Source organism: Myxocyprinus asiaticus, chromosome 8 (assembly GCF_019703515.2).
Source record: "Myxocyprinus asiaticus isolate MX2 ecotype Aquarium Trade chromosome 8, UBuf_Myxa_2, whole genome shotgun sequence".
Classification (NCBI taxonomy): domain Eukaryota; kingdom Metazoa; phylum Chordata; class Actinopteri; order Cypriniformes; family Catostomidae; genus Myxocyprinus; species Myxocyprinus asiaticus.
The window spans coordinates 33,754,121-33,776,519 of NC_059351.1; the positions used below are offsets into that span (position 1 = coordinate 33,754,121).

Below are 22,399 nucleotides of genomic sequence, written 5' to 3' on the forward strand. Positions count from 1 at the left end.
TGATCAAGATTGCTGATTGTCTTTGGCAACAGGCCCTATGGTCATTTAAAAAAAAAAAAAAAAAAAAAAAAAACAGAACACAAGAAACAGCATGTTATAGGAAGCAATCTGTACTTACTTAAAGATCTATTGGGAAGATATATTGTCTTTCAGAAAATAAATAAATAAATAAATAGGTGGGCCATTACTGGTACTTTTTAAGCCCTGTAACTTTTAAGTGAATATGTGTTGAATTTAAGGTAGTGTTTCAATTGTGCACACCTAACCAGACTTTTAGAAATATGCTCTGGTCAAGCTTAGGCAATTTTTTATTACATATAACTTGATTATTCGCAAATGATAGCCTAAGACTAAGATGCCTATAACAGGATGGAACATAACAGAATGGAAATAAAGAAATTAAAAGGATGCTTAACATGAAAAGCTAACAGAATGGAAATAAAGAGCTAAAGTGAGCCATTTCTCAGTGAAGAAGGGACTGGGAATTAGCCTACTGATACTTGAGGGTGTCAACTTGAAGTTGATTTGGATATTTTAACCATGTTTTGAAAGTTATCGAACTGATTTCTGTCATTTTATTTACAGGGTGTAATGTTTTAAAGTGAGACAAACCAAATAATACAATAAAAACACATCACAGAATGAATAACATTAATTACTAATGATTACTGATGTGCTATTGTTTTCCCACCAAATATGATGCCAAGGAGCTGGCTTTTGTTCATCATATTACAAAAGACTATGGACAGTGGTATTGAGGACAAAGGACAAATCGTGAATATTTTGAAACTTTTATAAAAGAGACAGGAAAGGAAAAAAAAAACAGTATCTACAGTGCATCACATAGCCTACATTTTTATGTACCTATCACATGTTTTGAAATATTGGAGATTTTAGAGTGAAAATTTAGAAATTAGTCAATTTTTATCACATTGTCACAATGAAAAAAACGTAGGGATGAGGTTTAAATTATTTCGCATCTTTGGTTAGAACAGATGTTGCCATTTTCCCTAAGTTCGTAGGTGATGTTTTACATAACGTATGTTTTCCAGTCAATGGAAACTTTATATCTCTACATTAAGCCATCAAGACAAAGCGGATAAATGGGATGGAGGTGAATTTTGTGCGTAGGTGTTTTTATGGCAATGTGTTAGACGCACATGTTGGGTCCTGACAGCATCAGCGCGCGCGAAGATGACGTTTGTGTTTCAACAGCTGATTGAAAGAGGTCGCAGTTTACCAAGAAGCTCGCAACGTTATTCTGATAAAAAAATAAACTACGGCGTTTGTTGTGACTTATTTCCAGTTCTACACCGAGACATTTCGGAATGACTTAGCTTTGGTGAGTCTTGTGCTCTTTTAATATGGACAGGAAAGGGAGACATTTGTTTTTGCTAAGTCAGTGCTGTTACATCTTTGTTCTTTGTTTCGATTCCTGAGTCAGTCAGCTAGTGATATTGCTTTACTAGCGATAGAAACAAATAAACGATTTAACCTGTTGACAGTATCTGCAATTATTTATTTTCTGTAATGTCTCGTGTCACCGGAGGTTTTGTTGAATTCATCGCTCCTGTTTCTATTAGCAAAGGTAGCTAGCTAGCAAGGTAGTTAGCAGAACAGTTTGATCTTAAAGACAGCTTCAGAGAAAGAAGTTGTGCTGTTGTTCGTTGAGTGTGAATGACACGTTATTGCTCTTTTATAGAACACTCTGATTAGGCGAATAACATTTAAGTAACACACATCTGTTAAAACTCCGTTGCTATTTTTTATCTGCAGCTTCTCCATCACATCTAGTCAGACACTGTTTACATAGCTAAGAGAGATTACAGATTTATGCAAGTTGACATTTCCGCTCATATACATGGAGCTGTTATTTTTAGGATTGTTATAGAGGTACTATTTTTAACAAAAACGTTATTCTCCACTTTATTTGAAGTATTTATTCCAGTGCTTCACTCATGTTATGTTCTGTAGTTACAGCTCCATCTCTTTAACCTTTCTGTGGTGCAATACATTCCAATCATGGATAAGATTTTGGAGGCTCTGGTCAGCTCCTCCCACCCCGTGACTGTCAAGCGGGCCATAGTGAAAAAAGTGATGGAGGCTGCGGAAAAGGAGGTGACAGACGAGCAGTGCCAGGCCTTGTACCATCTCACCACCCGCCTTATTCTCCTGGGCGAGGATGCTTTTCAGCGACAGGTTGGCTTACAAGTGCAGGAGGCCTATGCACGTTACCACCGCGATGAGTTTGCCCGCTTCTTCAGCAAAGAGTATGTGTTTGGACTCCTTCAGCAGGGCTACGGCTCTTTGGACCGAAGAGATCCTGTCATCTTGGACTTTCTTCACGGCTCCTTACGGTTGCTCATCAGCTGCCCGGCTGTGTTAGATCTTGCACCGCAGCTTCAAACAGAGGTCTTGCGCATCATATGTGAGCGGCCAGAACCAGCAATCTGTGCTAAGTTGGCTATCATACTGACGGACTTCCCTCAGTGTGTTCCACGAGAGAAGGCAGGAGTTCTCTTCTGTCATCAGCTTGTGCGCACATTCGCATATTTCCACTGTCCTGCCACTGAAGAGCGGGAGTTGCGGGAATATGTGACCCAGGTGTCCAGGGTGAGCGCACTTCTGCAGGGCATCTGGAAGTCTGAGCCGACCATGCTGCTGCCTTCACTGCAGGAAGTGTTTGCCATCATCTCCTCCACAGGTCAGGATGCTCTGCTTCCTCTCGTAATACAACATATCCAATTCAAAGGAATATTCGAGTTCAATACAATTTAAGCTCAATTGACAGCATTTGTGGCATAATGTGATTACATCTGGGCAGAGGTGGGTAGTAACACACTACATTTACTCTGTTACATTTACTTAACTTTTTGGAAATAAAATGTACTTTTAGATTAGGTTTAAAAGTGGGTACTTTTTACTCAAGTAAATTTCAAATGAATTTTTTTAACTTTTACTTAGTCACAATGGGCAGCGTTTCTGTTGTTACATTACTGGGTTTAATTTTAATTAATGCGTAATTTATTTAGAGATTATTGAATGGGACTTTTATGACAGTGGATGTTCACACAGCTGCGGGTGCTGTCACAGACTGTTACTCAAGTTGAGTCTATCACTGCTGCAGCATCATGCTCTTCAAACTAAGTGAAACACTTTATTCGCTCTGCACAGTGAAAAAAGAATAGTTTTGTCATGCAGTGCCTTCATTTAACACCAAGACAAGCGGATATTTCAAGAATAAAATTGCAGCTCCAACTTAAGGCAGCACGCTGAGGTAAGTCATGGCTCTAATGATAACACGGGATTTTCTGTGAAATGTGATGGTCATTTTCAGGGTGATTCTGTAACTGGGCTCTTGTGACATCAGTTTTTAAGTGTACAGTTTTAAATCTGCAGCAATATATCAGTGTGCTTTGTCCCGCATTTCATGAGCAGTATTTACGCATTTAACCTGCGCCCTCACGAGGGTACTGGAAACTATGGCAGCTACGGGCTGATTAAGTGTATAAATCCATGTAAACATCCAAGTTGTGTAAATGCCTTTTGCTCTGCCATTTGTGTGATTGACAACTGGAGCGCGAACAGACAGCATGTGCACGGTGAGTCGTGCGTGAGAGATGCGCGGATGCGAGGCGATCGTATTGTGAAGAGAGTGTTGCACGACCGGGGTTATGGGCCCAACGCAGGCTGCGTACTCTGTGTTTAGGGAGCGGTACAGAACTAATGATCTAAATTCCTTCGAGACTGAAAACTGCAACTACACTGAACTAACAATTAAAAGATATAAAATTGCGAAAGTTGGCATTAATAATGCATGATCTTGCTTTGGTTTATATTTTAGCATTATATACCGTATAATGTCCCTGTGGGACGTTGTTCACGTTTTCACTGTAATAATAACTAGAAAGGTTCACCCAAAAATTACAATTCTCTTATGTATTCACCCTCATGATTTTCTTTCATCTGCTGAACTCAAATGAAGATTTTTAGGGTGCTTTCACACTGGCAGTTTAGTTCGAAACAGAGCACGGTTCGCATTAAAAATTGGTAACGTGAAAGCTGTCATGCGGACCGGGGAACGCACCACGGTACCGAACCCGAGACTACCTGTAGGAGGTGGTCTGAGTTCAGTTGCAATGGAACTGTAGCGCGATTCGCGTGAATGTGAAAGCAACTCGGACTTGGGTGGGCACTCCTTCAGGAAGTAATGTAACCTGCGCATGCGTTTTTCATTCCTGAAAGTCCCAAAGAAGTAATGACACCACAAGGACATACAAGTACAATAAACACTATAAATACTGCCTGTCTATCTATCTATCTTATAAATACTATATATAAATACTATTATAGGTTATAAATATAGGGTATAATAGGAGATGACAGTGGCAATAACTTCACCTTGGACACGAGCGTGAGTAAGGGTGCAGTGTAAACAAAGTTGCAGATTAATTCCTTGCAATCAGCTGTCTCCTCAAACGCTGTTTGCGAGCAGCAGCAAGCCGCCTTCCCCTGGACATCTGATGAGTTATGCCATGAAGCGCACATATACGCAGTTGTCTTTCACTCTGCTGTGCATAATGGCACCAGAATAACAAAAAAACTAAAAGTATGAGTCACGTTGTGTTCTTCATGCATGGTTGTGATGACGTAAGATGAACGCAAATGGACCGGGATTCGATAGAATCAAGTGAGTGTGAAACCAGACCAACACTGCGGGGGGCACCGGGAACAATCGCACTCGGAATCGGACCGCAGCAAACGTGCCCAGTATGAAAGCCTCCTTAGAAGAATTTCTCAGCTCTTTTGGTCCATACAATGCAAGTGAATGGGTGCCAACATTTTAAAGCTAAAAATAAATAAATCCATAAGACTCCAGTGGATAAATCAAAATCTTCAGAAGCAATGTGATAGGTGTGGATGAGAAACAGATCAATTTCACATTCTTCTTCTTGTGTTGTTGATGATTCACATTCTTCTCTGCATATCGCCCCCTGCTGGGCAGGGAGAAGAATGTCTAGCAAAATGGACAAATATTGATCTGTTTCATTCTCACCCACACCTATCATATCACTTCTGAAGATATGAATTTAACCACTGAAATCTTATGGATTACTTTTATGCTGGCTTTATGTGAGTTTTGGAGATTCAAAGGTCTGGTCACCATTCACTTGCATTGTGTGGACCTACAGAGCTGAAATAATCTTCTAAAAATCTTCATTTTTGTTCTGCAGAAGAAAGAAAGACAAACACATCTGGTATGCATCTAGGGTGAGTAAATAATGAGAGAATTATCGTTTTTTGGTGAACTATCCCTTTATAAATATTACTTGAAAGTCAAAAATTTATTTTCTTTTGCACATTTCTTTGCCCTAGGCATTGGTGAAATATACTGTACTTTCCCTCTGAATCTCTCACCAAATCTTGCAGTTACAATTTTGAGTCATTAATTCATTGAGAATTATGAATGTAATTGGTGCATATTTTTCTTTAAAAAACAATTTCCAAACGAAATGCAAAGTTTGTTGAAGTTAACTTATTTTGAAACCATTCTTGGTAACATTTATGAAAAAAGAATATATATATATATATATATATTTAATTTACATGTCGTACCTTTTATTTATTAACTTCCATATTAATTTACAAGTTATCGATTACTCGTTTTATAGGTTAGAGTACTTGACTACAAAATTACTCGACGATGCCCATTCCTAAAAAATAGCAGTATAACCGGCATTATGATAATAAATACTTGTGCATTTGCCATTATTCACATGGATTGAGGATCAAGTCTTATAAATGGGCTAATATTGATTGGTTACAAGATTGAGATCTTGTAGCTTAATATGTGTCCTTAAAGGTGCACTAAGTTTTTGCTTATTAAAAAAGTTTTATACGTAAAGACATGAATAGCATTTTTACGAAATATGTTGAAAATTATGTACACTCACATGAGATGAAGACTCTAGTCATATCAGTAACCAAATAAAAGCTTCTTAATTTTACATGGAGCAGGTCATCCCCTCATGGGTACTACGATGACAGCACATGACACTGTGACCCAGTTAATATAATAAAAACATGTTTACTTTATATAGTGCATTCAGCCAGTGCTCAAACATAAAAGTACATGTAAACAAAACAAGCAAACCAAACAATATAACAACAAACACAATACTTACTACAAACAACAATGGAGCCCAAGTCAACACTCAGCAGTATAGTCCAGAGTGTCGGTATCATTAGGAGTGTGATCCTACAGACAGTCCAAACAGAATGAGAGCAAGTGAGAAGATAAAATGTCCAAACAAGAGGGAGTCATAAAACAAATTGCTAAGTCTTGCAGCTCTCATGGTGCAGTGGATCAAAACATTTTAATTTAAGAGATTAATTCATCAAATGCAACTTGATATTATTTATTTTCTTTGTATTTAACAGCAATACTTTGTATTTGAAAAGATGGATTTCATGAGTGTCTGGAGCTAGTGAAGGACACTCGAGTGTTGCTCACAAAGATTGATGCATTAAAAGAGAGGAAATTAATAAAAACTGCTGATTACCAAATTAAATAAAAATGCTTAAGAAACTTCTTGACTCAAACAAGATTTAGTGCTCTCTCTGTTGTAATAATCCAGAAATATAACTTTCTTTTCATGTGAGTTTATAAGGAGCAGTGCCTTTGAAAAGCCTGTTCGCTCGTAGCTTAAAAGCAAAATAATTATTTTGTTTAAACATCAGTAAAAAACATGCTCTACATTGTCAGATATAGTTGTTTTTTTGTTGTTGTTTTTTTCCCATTAACCCCTGAATAATTACTGAATATATTTTCATTGCAGGGAGAATAGGCAGAGAAAAAATAAGAACTGTCCAAATATGATTAAAGCTTGCCGTGAGTTTTGCGAGGGTATGTTTGAGGTCTAAATTTAAAAAGTATTAAAAATTAAGATGTTTATTTTATTTTGGATATTAAGCATAGTGGGCTTATCAAGAACACACTTGGGTTTAAATGGTTCACATGTTCCCGAAAAGCCCACTTCAGACTTTTCACGTTTGCAATTAAATAAAGTAACTTAATTTTGTCAGTTTATGACAAAACATATCATGAATGTTTAGATTAGAGGTTAATCTTTGATTTAATACCTACTCTCTGTTTCTGAAGGCTGTTAACATTTCTATAAGAAAACATGTAAACATGTACTTAGATTTGGGTGGGCTTAACTGGGTCACTTCCCCTAAAAATTGCTTTTCAAAATGCTGTGGCAGGAATGTAGTTCAATTTCGAAAAGCATGTATCGAGATTGACCCATTCTGTTGTGCTCCTTTCAAATAAATAATTTTTTATGTATCAGTTAAATTTCACAATTGTTATTCTGGATTATTTTGTATCTTGCTTGTATAGACATGTTTCTTGTGGCACTAATAACTTGAGCTAAGTAGACAGAAGCGATGAGCTAGCAAATAAAAAATGTCAAAGCAAAATGTAATGTTTGCAAATAATCATTGATTGACGTTTTTGTTGTTATTGCAGACCCTTCATTTGAACCCTCAATTGCTCTAGCAAGCCTGGTTCAGCACATCCCTCTGCAAATGATCACAGTCCTCATTAAAAGCCTCACCACTGACCAGAACGTCAAAGACGCCAGTATGACACAAGCACTCTGCAGGTCAGACGGTGTGTGTGTAAAGCATGTGAATAGTATTTTCTGTTTAAAAGAGTCCTTGATCAATCTGCCATAATGTTGTTTTCACCCCTTCTTGTACGGTTTAAGTGTGTTGTAATTGCATTTATGCAAATATTTTGGTGAGTGCAGGGCTCATAATGGCTTGACAACTTTTAAATTGGCTGTTATTGTGTAGTATTGTAGGTTGAGTGCTGGGGTCAGTGTGTTGACTATTATTCAGTGTGGTGCTGTTACTTGTGTAAGGCTTTTATTTAAATGTTGCCTGCCCTGACCCTGTTTTCTCTCTCTCTCTCTCTCTCTCTCTCTCTCTCTCTCTCTCTCTCTCTCTCTCTCTCTCTCTCTCTATGTTTTTCTCTTTTAGGATGATTGACTGGTTGTCTTGGCCTCTGGCCAATCATGTGGACACCTGGGTCATTGCTTTATTAAAGGGACTGGCTGCTGTTCAAAAGTTCACCATCCTCATAGATGTCACACTACTCAAAATTGAGCAGGTTCGTGCATATTTGCTCATAAAAAGGAGCTTTGGAGTTCAAAATTTTTAGAAAAATCAGCAATACCCACATTAGAGTGTAAAAGAAAGAGTATAAGACGTTTGATTTTTGATTTTTTTTTTTTGTATATAATTTTATGTTTTAGGTAGGGCTGCAACTAATGATTATTTTGATAATTGGTTAATCTAACGATTATTAGAACGATTATTCGACTATTCGGGCGTTTATTGCAACGATTAATCATTGGTTCTTAACCGACTATTCAACTTGGGTCCCGAATTAAACTGTTTTATTAAACGTGTTTACTAACAATAAGGAGGACAAAATCATCTTTTAAAAATACCTCAAAATGACATTCACTGAATTAAAGGGGGGGAAAAAAAAAATACTTTTTATGAAGTTCAACTCAGTAAAAAATTCATTGTTATTAAGTGTTTTTGTCTTGTTTTCTATTTAAAATTGCCTAAAAATCCTTAAAAAATGACACATTTACTTTAGAAGCAACATATAAGATAATATGAATTGCTTTCAGAGAATGTGTCTTGAATATAAGTGTATTTAGTATATACTGTAAGTGTATTTTTTTTCACTCGTTTATACTTCTGCCAGTGCAGTAAAGACAAAATATAGTTGTATTCAAGATAAAAACATATTTTGTTGCAGTGTATAATGGGGTGAAGACTATACCCTCTCTCACCTTTTTGTTCACTTCGATCCATCTTTAACTCACAAAAAACAAACTCTCTTTATTAATAAAGCTGCGTATTGCCGATTTTCTTTAAGATAAGGAACACACAGTGACACGTATATTATGATTCAAGACGTCGCAAGCCATCACATTATAATCTAGCTGCAGCAAGTGTGCACACGCAAGGGACCTCGCCAGAGTGTGCATCACCCGGGATGCAGTTTCAATCTCTCCCGCTGAGATCAGGTCACTTCACACGACTCATAGAAATAACGCTGACCACACAGAGATATGCCAGTCTCGGAGTTTGTACTTATTTACATGACAAAAGGATTACATTTTAAGAAGTCTTCACAGGGTTTATTTGTCATATAATGCAAGTGAATAAATGATTCTGGTTTGTCAACCTCGAAAAAGGACAACAACATCAAAAAAAGGCGTGAATGGAATAGAACAAGGAGTCTAACAACATATAGTATGGCCCCCACAGAGCCCAATATCAACATCATTGAGTCTGGGATTACATGAAGAACAATTGATATAGCCTAAATACACACAACTGTAGCAAGTTCTCCAAGATGCTTGGAACAACCTGTCTGCCAACAACCTTGAAAATGGCAGTCAATTGATAAAAAAACTATTATTCATGACATTATTCTTGGAAACATCCTCATTACACATTCTGCAAATACCTAAACTAACTAACTAAAACTTTTGCACAGTACTGTAAATATGTAAAGTTGTGCTCAAAAATTTGCATACCCTGGCAGAAATTGTGAAATGTTGGCACTGATTTTGAAAATAGGACTGATCATGCAAAAAAAACTGTCTTTTATTTAAGGATAGTGATCATATGAAGCCATTTATTATCACATAGTTGTTTGGCTCCTTTTTAAATCATAATGGTAACAGAAATCACCCAAATGGCCCTGATCAAAAGTTTTCACACCCTTGAATGTTTGGCCTTGTTACAGACACACAAGGTGACACACACAGGTTTAAATGGCAATTAAAGGTTAATTTCCCACACCTGTGGCTTTTTAAATTGCAATTAGTGTCTGTGTATAAATAGTCAATGAGTTTGTTAGCTCTCACAGGGATGTACTGAGCAGGCTAGATAGTGAGCCATAGAGAGCAGACAAGAACTGTCAAAAGACCTGCGTAACAAGGTAATGGAACTTCATAAAGATGGAAAAGGATATAAAAAGATATCCAAAGCCTTGAAAATGCCAGTCAGTACTGTTCAATCACTTATTAAGAAGTGGAAAATTCGGGGATCTCTTGATACCAAACCAAGGTCTGGTAGACCAAGAAAGATTTCAGCCACAACTGCCAGAAGAATTGTTCAGGATACAAAGAAAAACCCACAGGTAACCTCAGGAGAAATACAGGCTGCTCTGGAAAAAGACGGTGTGGTTGTTTCAAGGAGCACAATATGACGATATTTGAACAAAAATTAGCTGCATGGTCGAGTTGCCAGAAAGAAGCCAATGCCTCAAAAAAGCCTGGTTACAATATGCCCGAGAACACCTTGACACGCCTCACAGCTTCTGGCACACTGTAATTTGGAGTGGCGAGACCAAAATAGAGTCAACAAGTACTGTGCTCCTTGAAACAACCACACTGTCTTTTTCCAGAGCAGCCTGTATTTCTCCTCGCTTGGTATCAAGAGATCCCCGAATTTTCCACTTCTTAATAAGTGATTGAACAGTACTGACTGGCATTTTCAAGGCTTTGGATATCTTTTTATATCCTTTTCCATCTTTATAAAGTTCCATTACCTTGTTACGCAGGTCTTTTGACAGTTCTTTTCTGCTCCCTATGGCTCAGTATCTAGCCTGCTCAGTGCATCCACGTGAGAGCTAACAAACTCATTGACTATTTATACACAGACACTAATTGCAATTTAAAAAGCCACAGGTGTGGGAAATTAACCTTTTAATTGCCATTTAAACCTGTGTGTGTCACCTTGTGTGTCTGTAACAAGGCCAAACATTCAAGGGTATGTAAACTTTTGATCAGGGCCATTTGGGTGATTTCTGTTCTCATTATGATTTAAAAAGGAGCCAAACAACTATGTGATAATAAATGGCTTCATATGATCACTATCCTTAAATAAAATAAAAAATGTTTTGCATGATCAGTCATATTTTTCAAAGTCAATGCCAAAATTTCACAATTTCTGCAGGGTATGCAAACTTTTGAGCACAACTGTATATAAATAGTATATAGGGCATGAATATTGATTACTTGTTACTTTATTTTGTGGTCCTTTTTTGAGCTTGAAATGAGCTTGGTGTCACGATTCACTTGAATTATATGGCCAATATATCATGTGAAGATATTTTAAAAATTCACCTATTGTGTTCCATGCAACAACAAAAAAAGTCGTTTTTGGCTGAACTATTCCTTTAAATGTTAAGAGTACTTATCTAAGATATTACCAAAAAATGTCCATTCGTACTTCTAGCCATATGTGTTTATGTGTATGAATGTGTGTGTTTGTTTGTTTACAGGTCTTTAATCGTCTCTGGTATCCCATTGTGAGACAGGGAGCACTGGTGGTTCTTTCACACATGCTGCTTAGTTTCCAGCACTCTCCTGAAGCCTTCCACTTAGTAAGGCCACTATTGCCTCTCTGTTCCTACCTCAATTCCCTAGCTTTAAACCCATTTGTGCCAAAAAGAGAGATTTTCCCATTGCAAGGGCTCAAAGCTTCATAAAGCTTTCATAGATTAGTCTTATGCTCGATCTGAAAGCATGTTTTTTTTTTTTTGGCAATTTAAAGTTGCTTTTTGCAATATTATTAGACACTCTCAATTCTTATTTCTTTTGTCAAACATCAATAAATATTTGTACTATTGACTCATGTTGCTAATTGAAATCAAATAAGTAAAAACATTCTAAAGTGCATGTAGTTTCTTTGAAGTTTTCAGTACCTTTTCAGCCTTTTAATAACATTGCTTTGTACTTATTTCAGTGTGACTGTGTTGTTAATTATATCTCTCCTTACTTTTAAAACAGGTAGTTCCCCATATAGTCCCACTGGTGCAGTCCTTGAAAAATGATGGCCTTTCCAACAGCAAAACCTTTCTTCTGCAGTTCAAAGAACTCATCCACTGCATGATGTACCAATATTCTGGCTTTCCAGATCTCTATGACAGCATTCTTGAATCCATTAAAGTAAGATATAGACAGAAAATGTGTTTGCAGGGAATCTCTCATGAACTAACTTAAAAGTCTATAAAACAAAGGACTATTAGTTTTAATATCGCTCAATTTATTTAGCTTTTTCTCCTTGTACTGTATGTGATTACTCCTAATATTATTAATTATATTTGTAATTATATTAATAATTTTATTTTTCTATGCATTATCTTATTCTAGTATCAGTAATAATGTTTCTATACTTAATCCATTGCTGGTTCTGTTTAGGACCTACCTACACCTAGTGTGGAAAAAATCAAATTTGTTCTCAACCAAAGTGCCTGGACCTCACAGTCAAACTCAATTGCCTCAGGTCTGCTCAAGCTCACAGGCAAATCAGAAACAGGGAAGACAGGACTTGTGAATCTGGGCAACACATGCTACATGAACAGCATCATCCAGATGTTATTCATGGCTACAGAGTAAGATCGTACTGTTTTGTATTCTGAGATCTATTGTCTATTAGCTGATTTCTGTCTCAGTTCTACTACGGTAATTAGTCCAACTGGAATTTAAGCCATCCATATGCATTTGCCAGTACTTGGTAATTACATGATTTTAATGATGGCATGTAAACACAATGTTGTAACACGTTCACATTTTAATTGCTGCTTAAAATCGAAGATGTTTATCTGTTTTGACAGATGTTTTGACAACTGAGCATTTTATCTCCTTAAAAGTTTCAGACGACATGTTCTGTCACTGCCTTTGAATGGCAGCAACACTCTTATGAAGAAGCTTCAGCTTTTGTTTGCCTTCTTAGGCCACACACAGGTTTGTTTATCTTATGTATAGTTGTCTGTCTTTTTTCCAAATGTTGTGCTCTAAGAACTTCTGGGTATGTGTGCCCAGAATGGGAGTATGAAGAAAGTCTCCTGGTAATTGTTTATCATCTTTTTTTTTTATTATATATATATCAACCAGAGAGCAGCATATTCACCAAGGAGTTTCTTGGAGGTTTCTCGACCACCCTGGTTTACTGCTGGATCTCAGCAAGACTGCTCAGAGTACTTGCGATTTCTGTTGGACAGGTAAATTCAGAAAATTGCTACAGGTCGTCATCCCTTCATTCATTAGTTGGGTTTCCATCCACATATGTTTACACACATTTTGGGTTGTTGCATAAAAAAACGCTGGATGGAAACATCAAGATGCAAATAAAATCTCCAAAATGCGTATAAAAAAAATTAAACTTTAAAAAAATGTTCGCTTGAGGTAAATACTTCTTGCATTCGATAAGAAGACATGCGCATAAACTTAGAGGGTAACATATTTACAGAATATATTACGATAGAATTTATATAGGAATATACTGTAGATTTGCATCAAAAAAGTCCTTTGACTTTGCCTCAATTCGCTCAGTGAATATCATCAATATCATCGCATAGGATTTCAAATGTTGCTCTGGTTATTCTGAAATACTGGACACCAAGCCTGTCATCAAAATGATTGGCTACTATTACCTCCAAGAACTGTCTGGCATGCTTTTGCTTCCAAACATAAGACATCTGCCACTTAATGCTAGCAAATATGAAGTTCATCACAGCATTTTGTCTGTGCATTCTAAACCCTTAGAAATTCATTACATTTAATAAAAGAGTCACAGTGGCTTCAACTTCCATTTTAATTTGCTCCTATTTCACCAGAAGTGACGATCTTGTTCTCTTAAAAACATGGGATGGAAATTAACTTGTCTTGTTTTTGCAATATTCTCATTTTGCGCATAAATAAAATTTGTAATTTGTGACTATTTTCTTTCATTATGGTTACCTAGGGAAAAAAAAACTTGATGTATTTTTGTGTGTGTGAGAGTTGTTTTCATTGCTCTATGCATACTATTTTTCTCTAAAAGCTTACCATTAAGCTGAGGTTGTTTTTAGATGACTCTCTCAAATCAAGGTAAAAACAGCAACCAGAAAACAAGAAATGCATTTCTTATTTACAACAGCAGGGGGAGTTGTTTGTAATTCATACAATAACGCAATCCATAAAGTTTTACTATGTCTACTTGTGTGATGTTAAGGTTGCATGAGGAAGAGAAGACCCTCTCAGCCCTTCAGGTGACCAGCCCAAAACCTGCACCTGCACCCCCTTCTGCTGAAATTGTTCACAATGCTGTAAGTCAGCAGGTTGCTGATGCCCCATCATACTCAGATCCTGTAATAGCAGAGGAAGACGGTCGCACTCTAGTGGAGCGTATGTTCGGTGGTAGACTCTCTACAGCCATTCGTTGCCTGCAGTGCTGCAGCCTATCAGAAAAAGAGGAACCATTTACAGACCTCTCCCTTGCCTTCTGCCCCTCTATGTCACAGCCACAGGGCCCCACTGATGAACACAAAGGCTCCTCCACTGTGGGGCCCTGCCAAGGGGCAGTGAATGGAGGCAGTGAATGCTCTGAGGGCTCTTTAAAAGAAGGCGCAGGAACAAGGATGGAAAGGCCAATGGTGGAGCCCACCCTGACTGTGCCAGATTTAGTGGACTATTTTCTGGCTCCAGAAATCCTGGAAAACGACAACTGCTACTTCTGTGAATGCTGCGGCTCGCTGCAGAGGGCTGAGAAGGTCATGCGAGTGGTGGAAGCACCTGAGTATCTTATTCTGACTCTGCTACGCTTCTCGTATGACGCCACATGCCACGTGCGTCGGAAGATCCTGGACAATGTAGGCATCCCGCTGCACATGTGCCTGCCTCTATGCCAACATGGTAGCCCTGCTTCATCATCTTCCTCAACTTCAGCTGCATCCTCCTCACCGGACTCCCCTGAAAGTGGTGAGAATCTAGCCAAGAAGCTCAAGCCTTCTCAGAAAGAGGAGGGGGTAACAGACAGCAGGACTAAAATTGAGAAAAACTGCTGCGATTCGGAGGTGCTGTCAGTGCCGTATGTTTTGAGTTCCGTTGTGATGCATTCTGGTATGTCCTCCGAGAGTGGTCACTACTACTCATATGGAAGGAATGTGAGTAGTACTGATGGTTTTGTAGCTCAGCCGTGTCCTAAGACTCTAGGAAACTCCAGCCTATCTGAGGTCTCGACAGCCCCTCAGGAAGACATGGGGTGTGCTGACCGCAAGTCAGTGGACTGGTTCTTGTTTAATGACAGCCGAGTGACTTTTACAAACTTTCAGTCATTGCAGAATGTCACAAGTCACTTCCCTAAGGACACAGCCTATGTCCTGATCTATAGGAAACAAGAAGTAAGTGGACAACCTAGCAATGCAGGACCAGTCATAAATGGCTCAAGACTGAGTGGAGAGCCACCCTTGCAGAAAGAGCTGATGGATGCCATAACCAAAGACAACAAACTCTTCTTACAGGTGGGAATATTCTAACTTTATGCATGCTGGATAAGGCAACAGTTATCAAACAGTCACTCACTGTCCTGTGTTCTTTGCCCTGGGTAATGCAGTTGAAAGTATACTTTGTTTGGCTCTAATTGCTGCTGCTTAAACTTCTGTTGCCTCTCTTTTTTGAGTTTAGCCTGGTTTATAGAATTAAACGTGTTATTTTATATATTAAGAATTTGCAAACATTAAGAGTTATTTTACTAGTTATTGTCTGTGCTAGTTATTGTCTATTGTTATAAAATGTATTATGTACTAAAGTCTATGTACTTAAAGGAATATTCCAGGTTCAATACAAGTTAAGCTCTATCAACAGCATTTCTGGCATAATGTTAATTACCACAAAAATTAATTTTGACTCGTCCCTCCAGTTCTTTCTTTTTTTTTTTTTTTTTTTAAAGTAAAAATCGAGGTTACAGTAAGGCACTTACAATGGAAGTGAATAGGGGCCAATTTTTGGAGGGTTTAAAGGCAGAAATGTGAAACTTATAATTTTAGAAAAGCACTTAAGATTGATTCTGTTAAAACTCATGTATTTTTTTTTTAGCTGTAAAGCGGGTAAAATTCATTTTTACAGTCATTTTAGGGTTTGTTGACATTACATCATCATGGCAACGAAGTTGTAAAATTGGCTATAACTTTACAAAGGAAAGGTTCGTAGTAAGTGATTTTATCACACTGAAGTCATGTTTACACACATATTGTTTATGTCTTGACTCTTGTGGCTATACTTTTGAAACGATAAGTTTTTTAACGTTCAAAAATTTGTCCCCATTCACTTCCATTGAAAGTGCCTCACTGTAACCCAGATTTTTGCTTTTTTTTTAAGAAAAGGAGGGATGAGTCGAAATTCATTTTTGTGATGATCAATATTATGCCACAAATGCTGTCGATTGAGCTTAACTTGTATTGAACCCGGAATATTCCTTTCAGGGTTCAATAGACCATTTCAAGAATGTAAACAAAAACAAAGGGATTAGTATGGTCCAAATGTATTTTCAGATCCTTTCAACAAAGTCTCTTTTTCAAGGTAAGTCAGTCCACTCGGCGGCCTTCTTTGGAACGCTCTTGGGTGGTTTGGGCAGCTATTTATCTGTGTAAACAAGTGTCATGAAAGTGCAGCTTCTATCTACTTGAATGGGGAAAGACCGAAATCTCCAAAACGGTTGGTCAAGATTACGATAAAAGAACATATTTCAAATAAGCAGTAAAATCTGACAACACTGTGTGTCGGGATGAGCAACAGACAGACACAGTGGGTGTGGCGTCAGGCCTCAGAAAGGCATTTATATAACATTTCCAAAACAAAGGGGAATCTGGGGCCTTTGCAGTGTTAAGGGCTATGCGAAGGAAGAGTAGTGAAGACAGGTGAAGGTCCAGGTGATAGTGGGTGGGGTCACGGCGGCCACAACGCGCTCCCCTCCTTGGTCCGAGGCATGGTGGGGCTGCGGCTTCACTCGAGCGGCCCGGCTTCCCTGGGCCTCGGCACTTGATGGGAATAGCAGTCCATCAGCCGCGACGCGTGCTCCAATCTCCGGCATCGCATCTAACTCGCACCGGGGTCCCGGGGTGCGTGTCCGGTGACGCATCTAACTCGCTCCGAAAATGCCAGTAGGTATAGACCGGTCTCCTGAGGGGAGGCACGCTCGGTGTTTAAAGGCAGTGGTGAGGAGGCTGAGGATTCAGGGTAGGGTTGCACCAACTGTGCATAAGGTCTCATGTAAGTTGGGATGTAAAGTTCACACTAAGGGCTTAGTAACTACTAGTTAGTTTGTAACTAATTCAGTGCTTAATTTGGTTGCACCACCTGTTCTTAAGGCAAGACTTAACTAGTAGGTCTTAAGCGCTCCGTAAAGTAATGCGTAGTCGCATAATATGACATTTACCTGTACTGATCCAATAAACATCCTTCAAAATTGTGCACAGAAGTGCTAAAAGCCGGGAACTTCAATTTGATCTTGTTATGGTTGATGTTCAAGCCTTGTTTGCTCACGTAACTGTCAGCTGTAATAAATTATATCCCCATTAAAATACAATACGTAATAAAAATAGGTTTGATAAATAGTATATTTGCCCTGTGTAAATAACAATATATAGGAACTGTATCTAAAATAAGGGGTGATAAATAAATACTAATACAACAGACTGGAAAAATAGACATGTATTCATTTTAATATTCTATATATATTTTTAATGTGTTGAAACTTGACACCGGGCGAAGCACTAGAAAACTGCACTGTTTGAACTATTTCATGCTGAAAAGCAGCTAAAAAGTACATTTTTTTTCTCTCGTAAATGTCAACATCATACTGTATGTCGAAATGATTGATGCCTGTAATGCAAAACATGAGCTCAGTGATGTCATAAAATATCAGTCTGCTTTTTTATTCCATCCGTTACTCCTGGTCGTAGTCTTCCGTAAATATTTAGTTTATACGTAGGGTTATATTCTACCTAAGTTTATTGGTGCAATGCTCAAATATTTAGTAGTGCGTAAATTGTGACTTAGTGCCCATTTACGCCACAAATAGGCTAAGTTGTAAATTACGTATAGCTGGTACAACCGGCCCCAGGTGAGCTCCATCACATGCTGCCAAACGGGGAAAAGTCACCACAGGCAACGATGATCCATGGGAGGGGTGTGTTGTGCTGTCACAACTGGTATAATAAATTGTGCGTCTTTAACTCAGATTAAGCTAAAAAACACAGTTTTACCATCTCGTATAGCTAATGCGCAAGTGCGTTCTCGAGTTGATTGACAGGCGATTTCTGTATCTAAAAGGCGATTGGCTATTTTACCTGTAAGGCGGGACTTCCATTCTACATCCGTTGACCATTGGCTGCCGTTGGGCATTCCAATTTGTCCCATTCATTTTAATATTAGTGGCCTGTCTCTGCTTGATAGTCTCTGTTTTGATAAGCAGGACGTCACTTGATGTTACCAACGAACAGTCCTTGAAATGGTCTATAAACCCATCCCACAGAGGACCTGTTTGGCGAGCGATTCAATCATCAATGTAGTTAGATCACTGTATGTGAAGAACTAAATTTTGTTCCTTTTTCTTCAGGAGCAGGAGCTTAATGCTAGAACTCGGGCTCTCCAAGCGACCTCAGCTTCCTGCTCATTTCGGCCCAATGGTTCTGATGACAATGAGCCTCCTGGCAGCTGTGGACCCTCAGGTGGGGGTGGAGGTGGGGGCTTCAATACCATCAGCAGACTCGTCTTCTAAAAAAAGAGTCATAGACATACCCTCAGAGCACTGGACAGTCTCACTGACCACACTGGACATTTCATGTCTTAATTGCCCACAATTTGGATAAGTGTGCCATCTCAGAACAGATTAGTCTTAATTTTTCTGGTTTGCATGCATTTTTCTCTTTATATCTAATTATTTGTTGATTTTACATTATGTGGAGCACTTTCAATACTACTGGTCTGAAACAGTCATGCAATAAATTTGTACAGTAATGATTTTGGTCTTATTTTGGAATCTTAATGGTTCCATTTCTACACAAAAATTCATTATAGGAAAATAAAATATTTTTGGATCAAACTATACAAAGAACTATTTGCATGAATATTTTTTTGGACGTTCTCCAGTTTTGGTTTGGGAATTGTGAATTACAGTTACAGCTATTTTTTAATAAAATTTCAGGGAAATATTTTTTTTTTTTTTTTTTTTTACTTTTACATTTTACAATTTACATTTTAGCTGATTTTATGTGCCTTTTAATACTTAAGATTATACAGAATTATTTGACTGGATAGAAGAAAAAAATACTTTGATCTTGTTGTACAGTTTTAAAATGTAATTATGATGTTTTGCCCTATAGTAAAGACATATCATTGAACAGTGTCTAATTTTATCATCGAAGATGAATATATTGTTTTAATTAGTCATAGTCACTATCACAAAACATTTGTAATGTTTGGCTTAAATCAAACATGTAATTTCAGTATAAAAAAAGCTCACTAATATATTAAAAACCTAAGATTCATATAATATCATGATGGCGCCGCGGACGGCCGCCTCGGTGTGGAGCGCTTCTATTGTTTTGCTGTTTTTGTTTGTTTGTCCTGTGTTTAGTAATCTTTTTTTCAGTCAGTTTTACCAGAGAAGAACTGCTGAACATTCGACCGCATACACCAGTAAATCTTTTCCCGGATTTTGAATATTCAGACGTTTTGTTTGACATTTTAGTCAGAGGCGCGGCTGTGTTGTTTAAACGCGCTATGAGATGCAGGCGAGGGAGACGAGCAGGCGCGCTGGTCAAACTCCGTCGGCGGGGCTTTCGAACAATGCTGCCGAGCATTCATCTTGCGAATCTCCGCTCTCTTCCTAACAAAATGGACGAACTACATCTCCTCACCCGCACAAACAAGGACTTCTCAAACTCCGCTTCCTTGTGCTTCACAGAAATCTGGCTGAGTGAAGCCATTCCGGACAGCGCGTTACATCTGCCGGGCTTTCAGCTGTTCAGAGCGGATCGCATCACGGAGTTAACGGGAAAACGAGAGGCGGTGGAACATGCTTTTATATCAGTGAAAGTTGGTGTACAGATGTAACAACGTTAAAGATGTGCTGTCCTAATTTGGAAGCACTCTTTATTAACTATAAGCCGTTCTACTCGCCACAGGAGTTTTCCTCGTTTATTCTGGTGAGTGTGTGTATATCGCGCCAAACGCGTGTTTGAACACAGCGCTGCAACAGCAGGCTGATCAGATCACAGACACGGAACAACAATACCTGGACTCAGTTATTATTATTCTTGGGGATTTTAACAAAGCAAATCTCACACGTGAACTGCCCAAATACAGACAACACATTACATGCCCAACCAGAGACAGAAATATACTGGATCATTGTTACACAACAATAAAGGATGCATATTGCTCTGTTCCTAGAGCAGCTTTGGGACTCTCTGATCACTGTCTGGTTCATCTTCCAACCTACAGACAGAAATTAAAATCTGCTAAACCTGTATTAAGGACTGTAAAGAGATGGACCAACGAAGCAGAGCTGGAACTACAAGCCTGCTTTGACTGCACTGATTGGAGTGTTTTTGAGGCTGCAGACACCAATCTGGACAAGCTCACAGATACTGTTACATCATATATCAGTTTTTGTGAGGATATGTGCATTCCAGATAGGACTTATTTAACAACGACAAACCATGGTTTACAGCGGAACTCAGGCAGCTTCGTCAGGCCAAAGAGGATACTTACAGAGTTGGGGATAAAGTCTTGTACAATCAGGCCAGGAACACACTGAATAAGGGAATCAGAGTGGCTGAAAGAAGATACTCTGAGAAGCTGAAAAACAAGTTTCAGCTAATGACCCTGCATCAGTGTGGAGTGGCATGAAACAACTTACGAATTACAGGACTCCTGCCCTCAACCCTGTGGTGGACCAACAACTGGCTGACAACCTGAATGTGTTCTACACATTTGAAAGACCCAATCTCACACCCCACACCCATTCTGACCTTCACTTCACACAAACACCAACACCTCCTGCAACCCCCCTCCTCCCTCCTCCTGCTACTCAACCTGCACTTAAGATCTGTGAAGATGATGTGAGCCACGTCTTTCGACAACAAAGGATAAGGAAAGCACAGGCCCCAGATGGCGTTTCACCTGCATGTCTTAGATCCTGTGCTAACTATTTGGCCCCCATCTTCACACAGATCTTCAATAGATCACTGGAGCAGTGTGAAGTTCCATGCTGCTTCAAACGATCCACTATCACCCCTATCCCAAAGAAACCAAAAATCACAGGACTTAATGACTACAGACCTGTCGCCCTGATGTCTGTTGTCATGAAATCATTTGAGAGACTGGTGTTGGCCCACCTGAAGAACATTACTGGACCCTTTCTAGATCCCCTTCAGTTTGCTTATTGAGCAAACAGGTCTGTGGATGATGCAGTCAACATGGGATTGCATCATATCCTGCAACATCTGGACAGACCAGGGACATATGCAAGGATCCTTTTTGTGGACTTCAGTTCAGCTTTCAACACCATCATCCCAGCTATTCTCCGGAATAAATTACACCAACTCTCTGTTCCCATGTCTATCTGTCAGTGGATCACCAGCTTTCTGACGGACAGGTAGCAGCTTGTGAGACTGGGGAAACTCACTTCTAGCACCTGTACAATCAGCACTGGTGCCCCCCAGGGATGTGTATTCTCCCCACTACTCTTCTTCCTCTACACCAATGACTGCATTGCCAAGGACCCCTCTGTCAAGCTCCTGAAGTTTGCAGATGACACCACTGTCATCGGCCTCATCCGAGATGACGATGAGTCTGCATACAGAAGGGAGGTTAAACAGCTGGCTGTCTGGTGCATTCAAAACAACCTTGAGCTGAACACGCTCAAAACGGTGGAGATGATAGTGATCTTTAGGAGGAACACCCCAACACTGACCCCCCTCACCATTCTAAACAGCACTGTGGCAGCAGTGGAGTCATTCAGGTTCCTGGGCACTACCATCTCACAGGACCTGAAGTGGGAGACCCACATTGACTCCATTGTGAAAAAGGCCCAGCAGAGGTTGTACTTCCTTCGCCAGCTGAGGAAATTCAACCTGCCACAGGCGCTGCTGATACAGTTCTACTCAGCAGTCATTGAGTCTGTGCTCTGCACTTCAGTAACTGTCTGGTTTGTTTCAGGTACGAAATCAGACATCAGAAGACTACAAAGGACAGTTCGGACTGCTGAAAGGATTATTGGTTGCCCCCTGCCCCCCCTTCAAGAACTATACACTTCCAGAGTGAGGAAAAAGGCTGGAAAAATCACTCTGGACCCCACTCACCCTGCCCACTACCTTTTTGAACTGTTGCCTTCTGGCCGACGCTTCAGAGCTCAGAGCACCAGAACCGTTAGACACAGGAACAGTTTTTTCCCCTCAGGCTATCCATCTCATGAACAGTTAAATTGCCCCATTGAGCAATAACTATGTGCAATACACAGTTTAATCTTCATA

General features: G+C 39.1%; 1 protein-coding gene across 3 annotated transcripts; it reads left to right on the forward strand.

Moving 5' to 3' along the window:
* The first annotated feature begins 1,194 nt into the window (after positions 1-1,194).
* On the forward strand, positions 1,195-21,545 carry LOC127444832 (ubiquitin carboxyl-terminal hydrolase 38-like). 3 transcript variants are annotated; one of them, XM_051704390.1, is made up of 11 exons: positions 1,195-1,342; positions 1,975-2,704; positions 7,532-7,667; positions 8,047-8,176; positions 11,381-11,482; positions 11,889-12,047; positions 12,300-12,493; positions 12,752-12,845; positions 12,996-13,102; positions 14,095-15,382; positions 18,478-21,545. In XM_051704390.1, the coding sequence occupies exons 2-11, from the start codon at positions 2,023-2,025 to the stop codon at positions 18,637-18,639; spliced, it is 3,054 nt and encodes a 1,017-aa protein (XP_051560350.1). In that variant the 5' UTR covers positions 1,195-1,342; positions 1,975-2,022; the 3' UTR covers positions 18,640-21,545. The 3 variants fall into 3 exon arrangements, with proteins under 3 accessions (XP_051560350.1, XP_051560351.1, XP_051560352.1); XM_051704391.1 differs by lacking the exons at positions 1,195-1,342; positions 1,975-2,704 and adding an exon at positions 2,739-3,277; XM_051704392.1 differs by lacking the exons at positions 1,195-1,342; positions 1,975-2,704 and having other exon boundaries at positions 7,540-7,675.
* Positions 21,546-22,399: the final 854 nt, after the last annotated feature.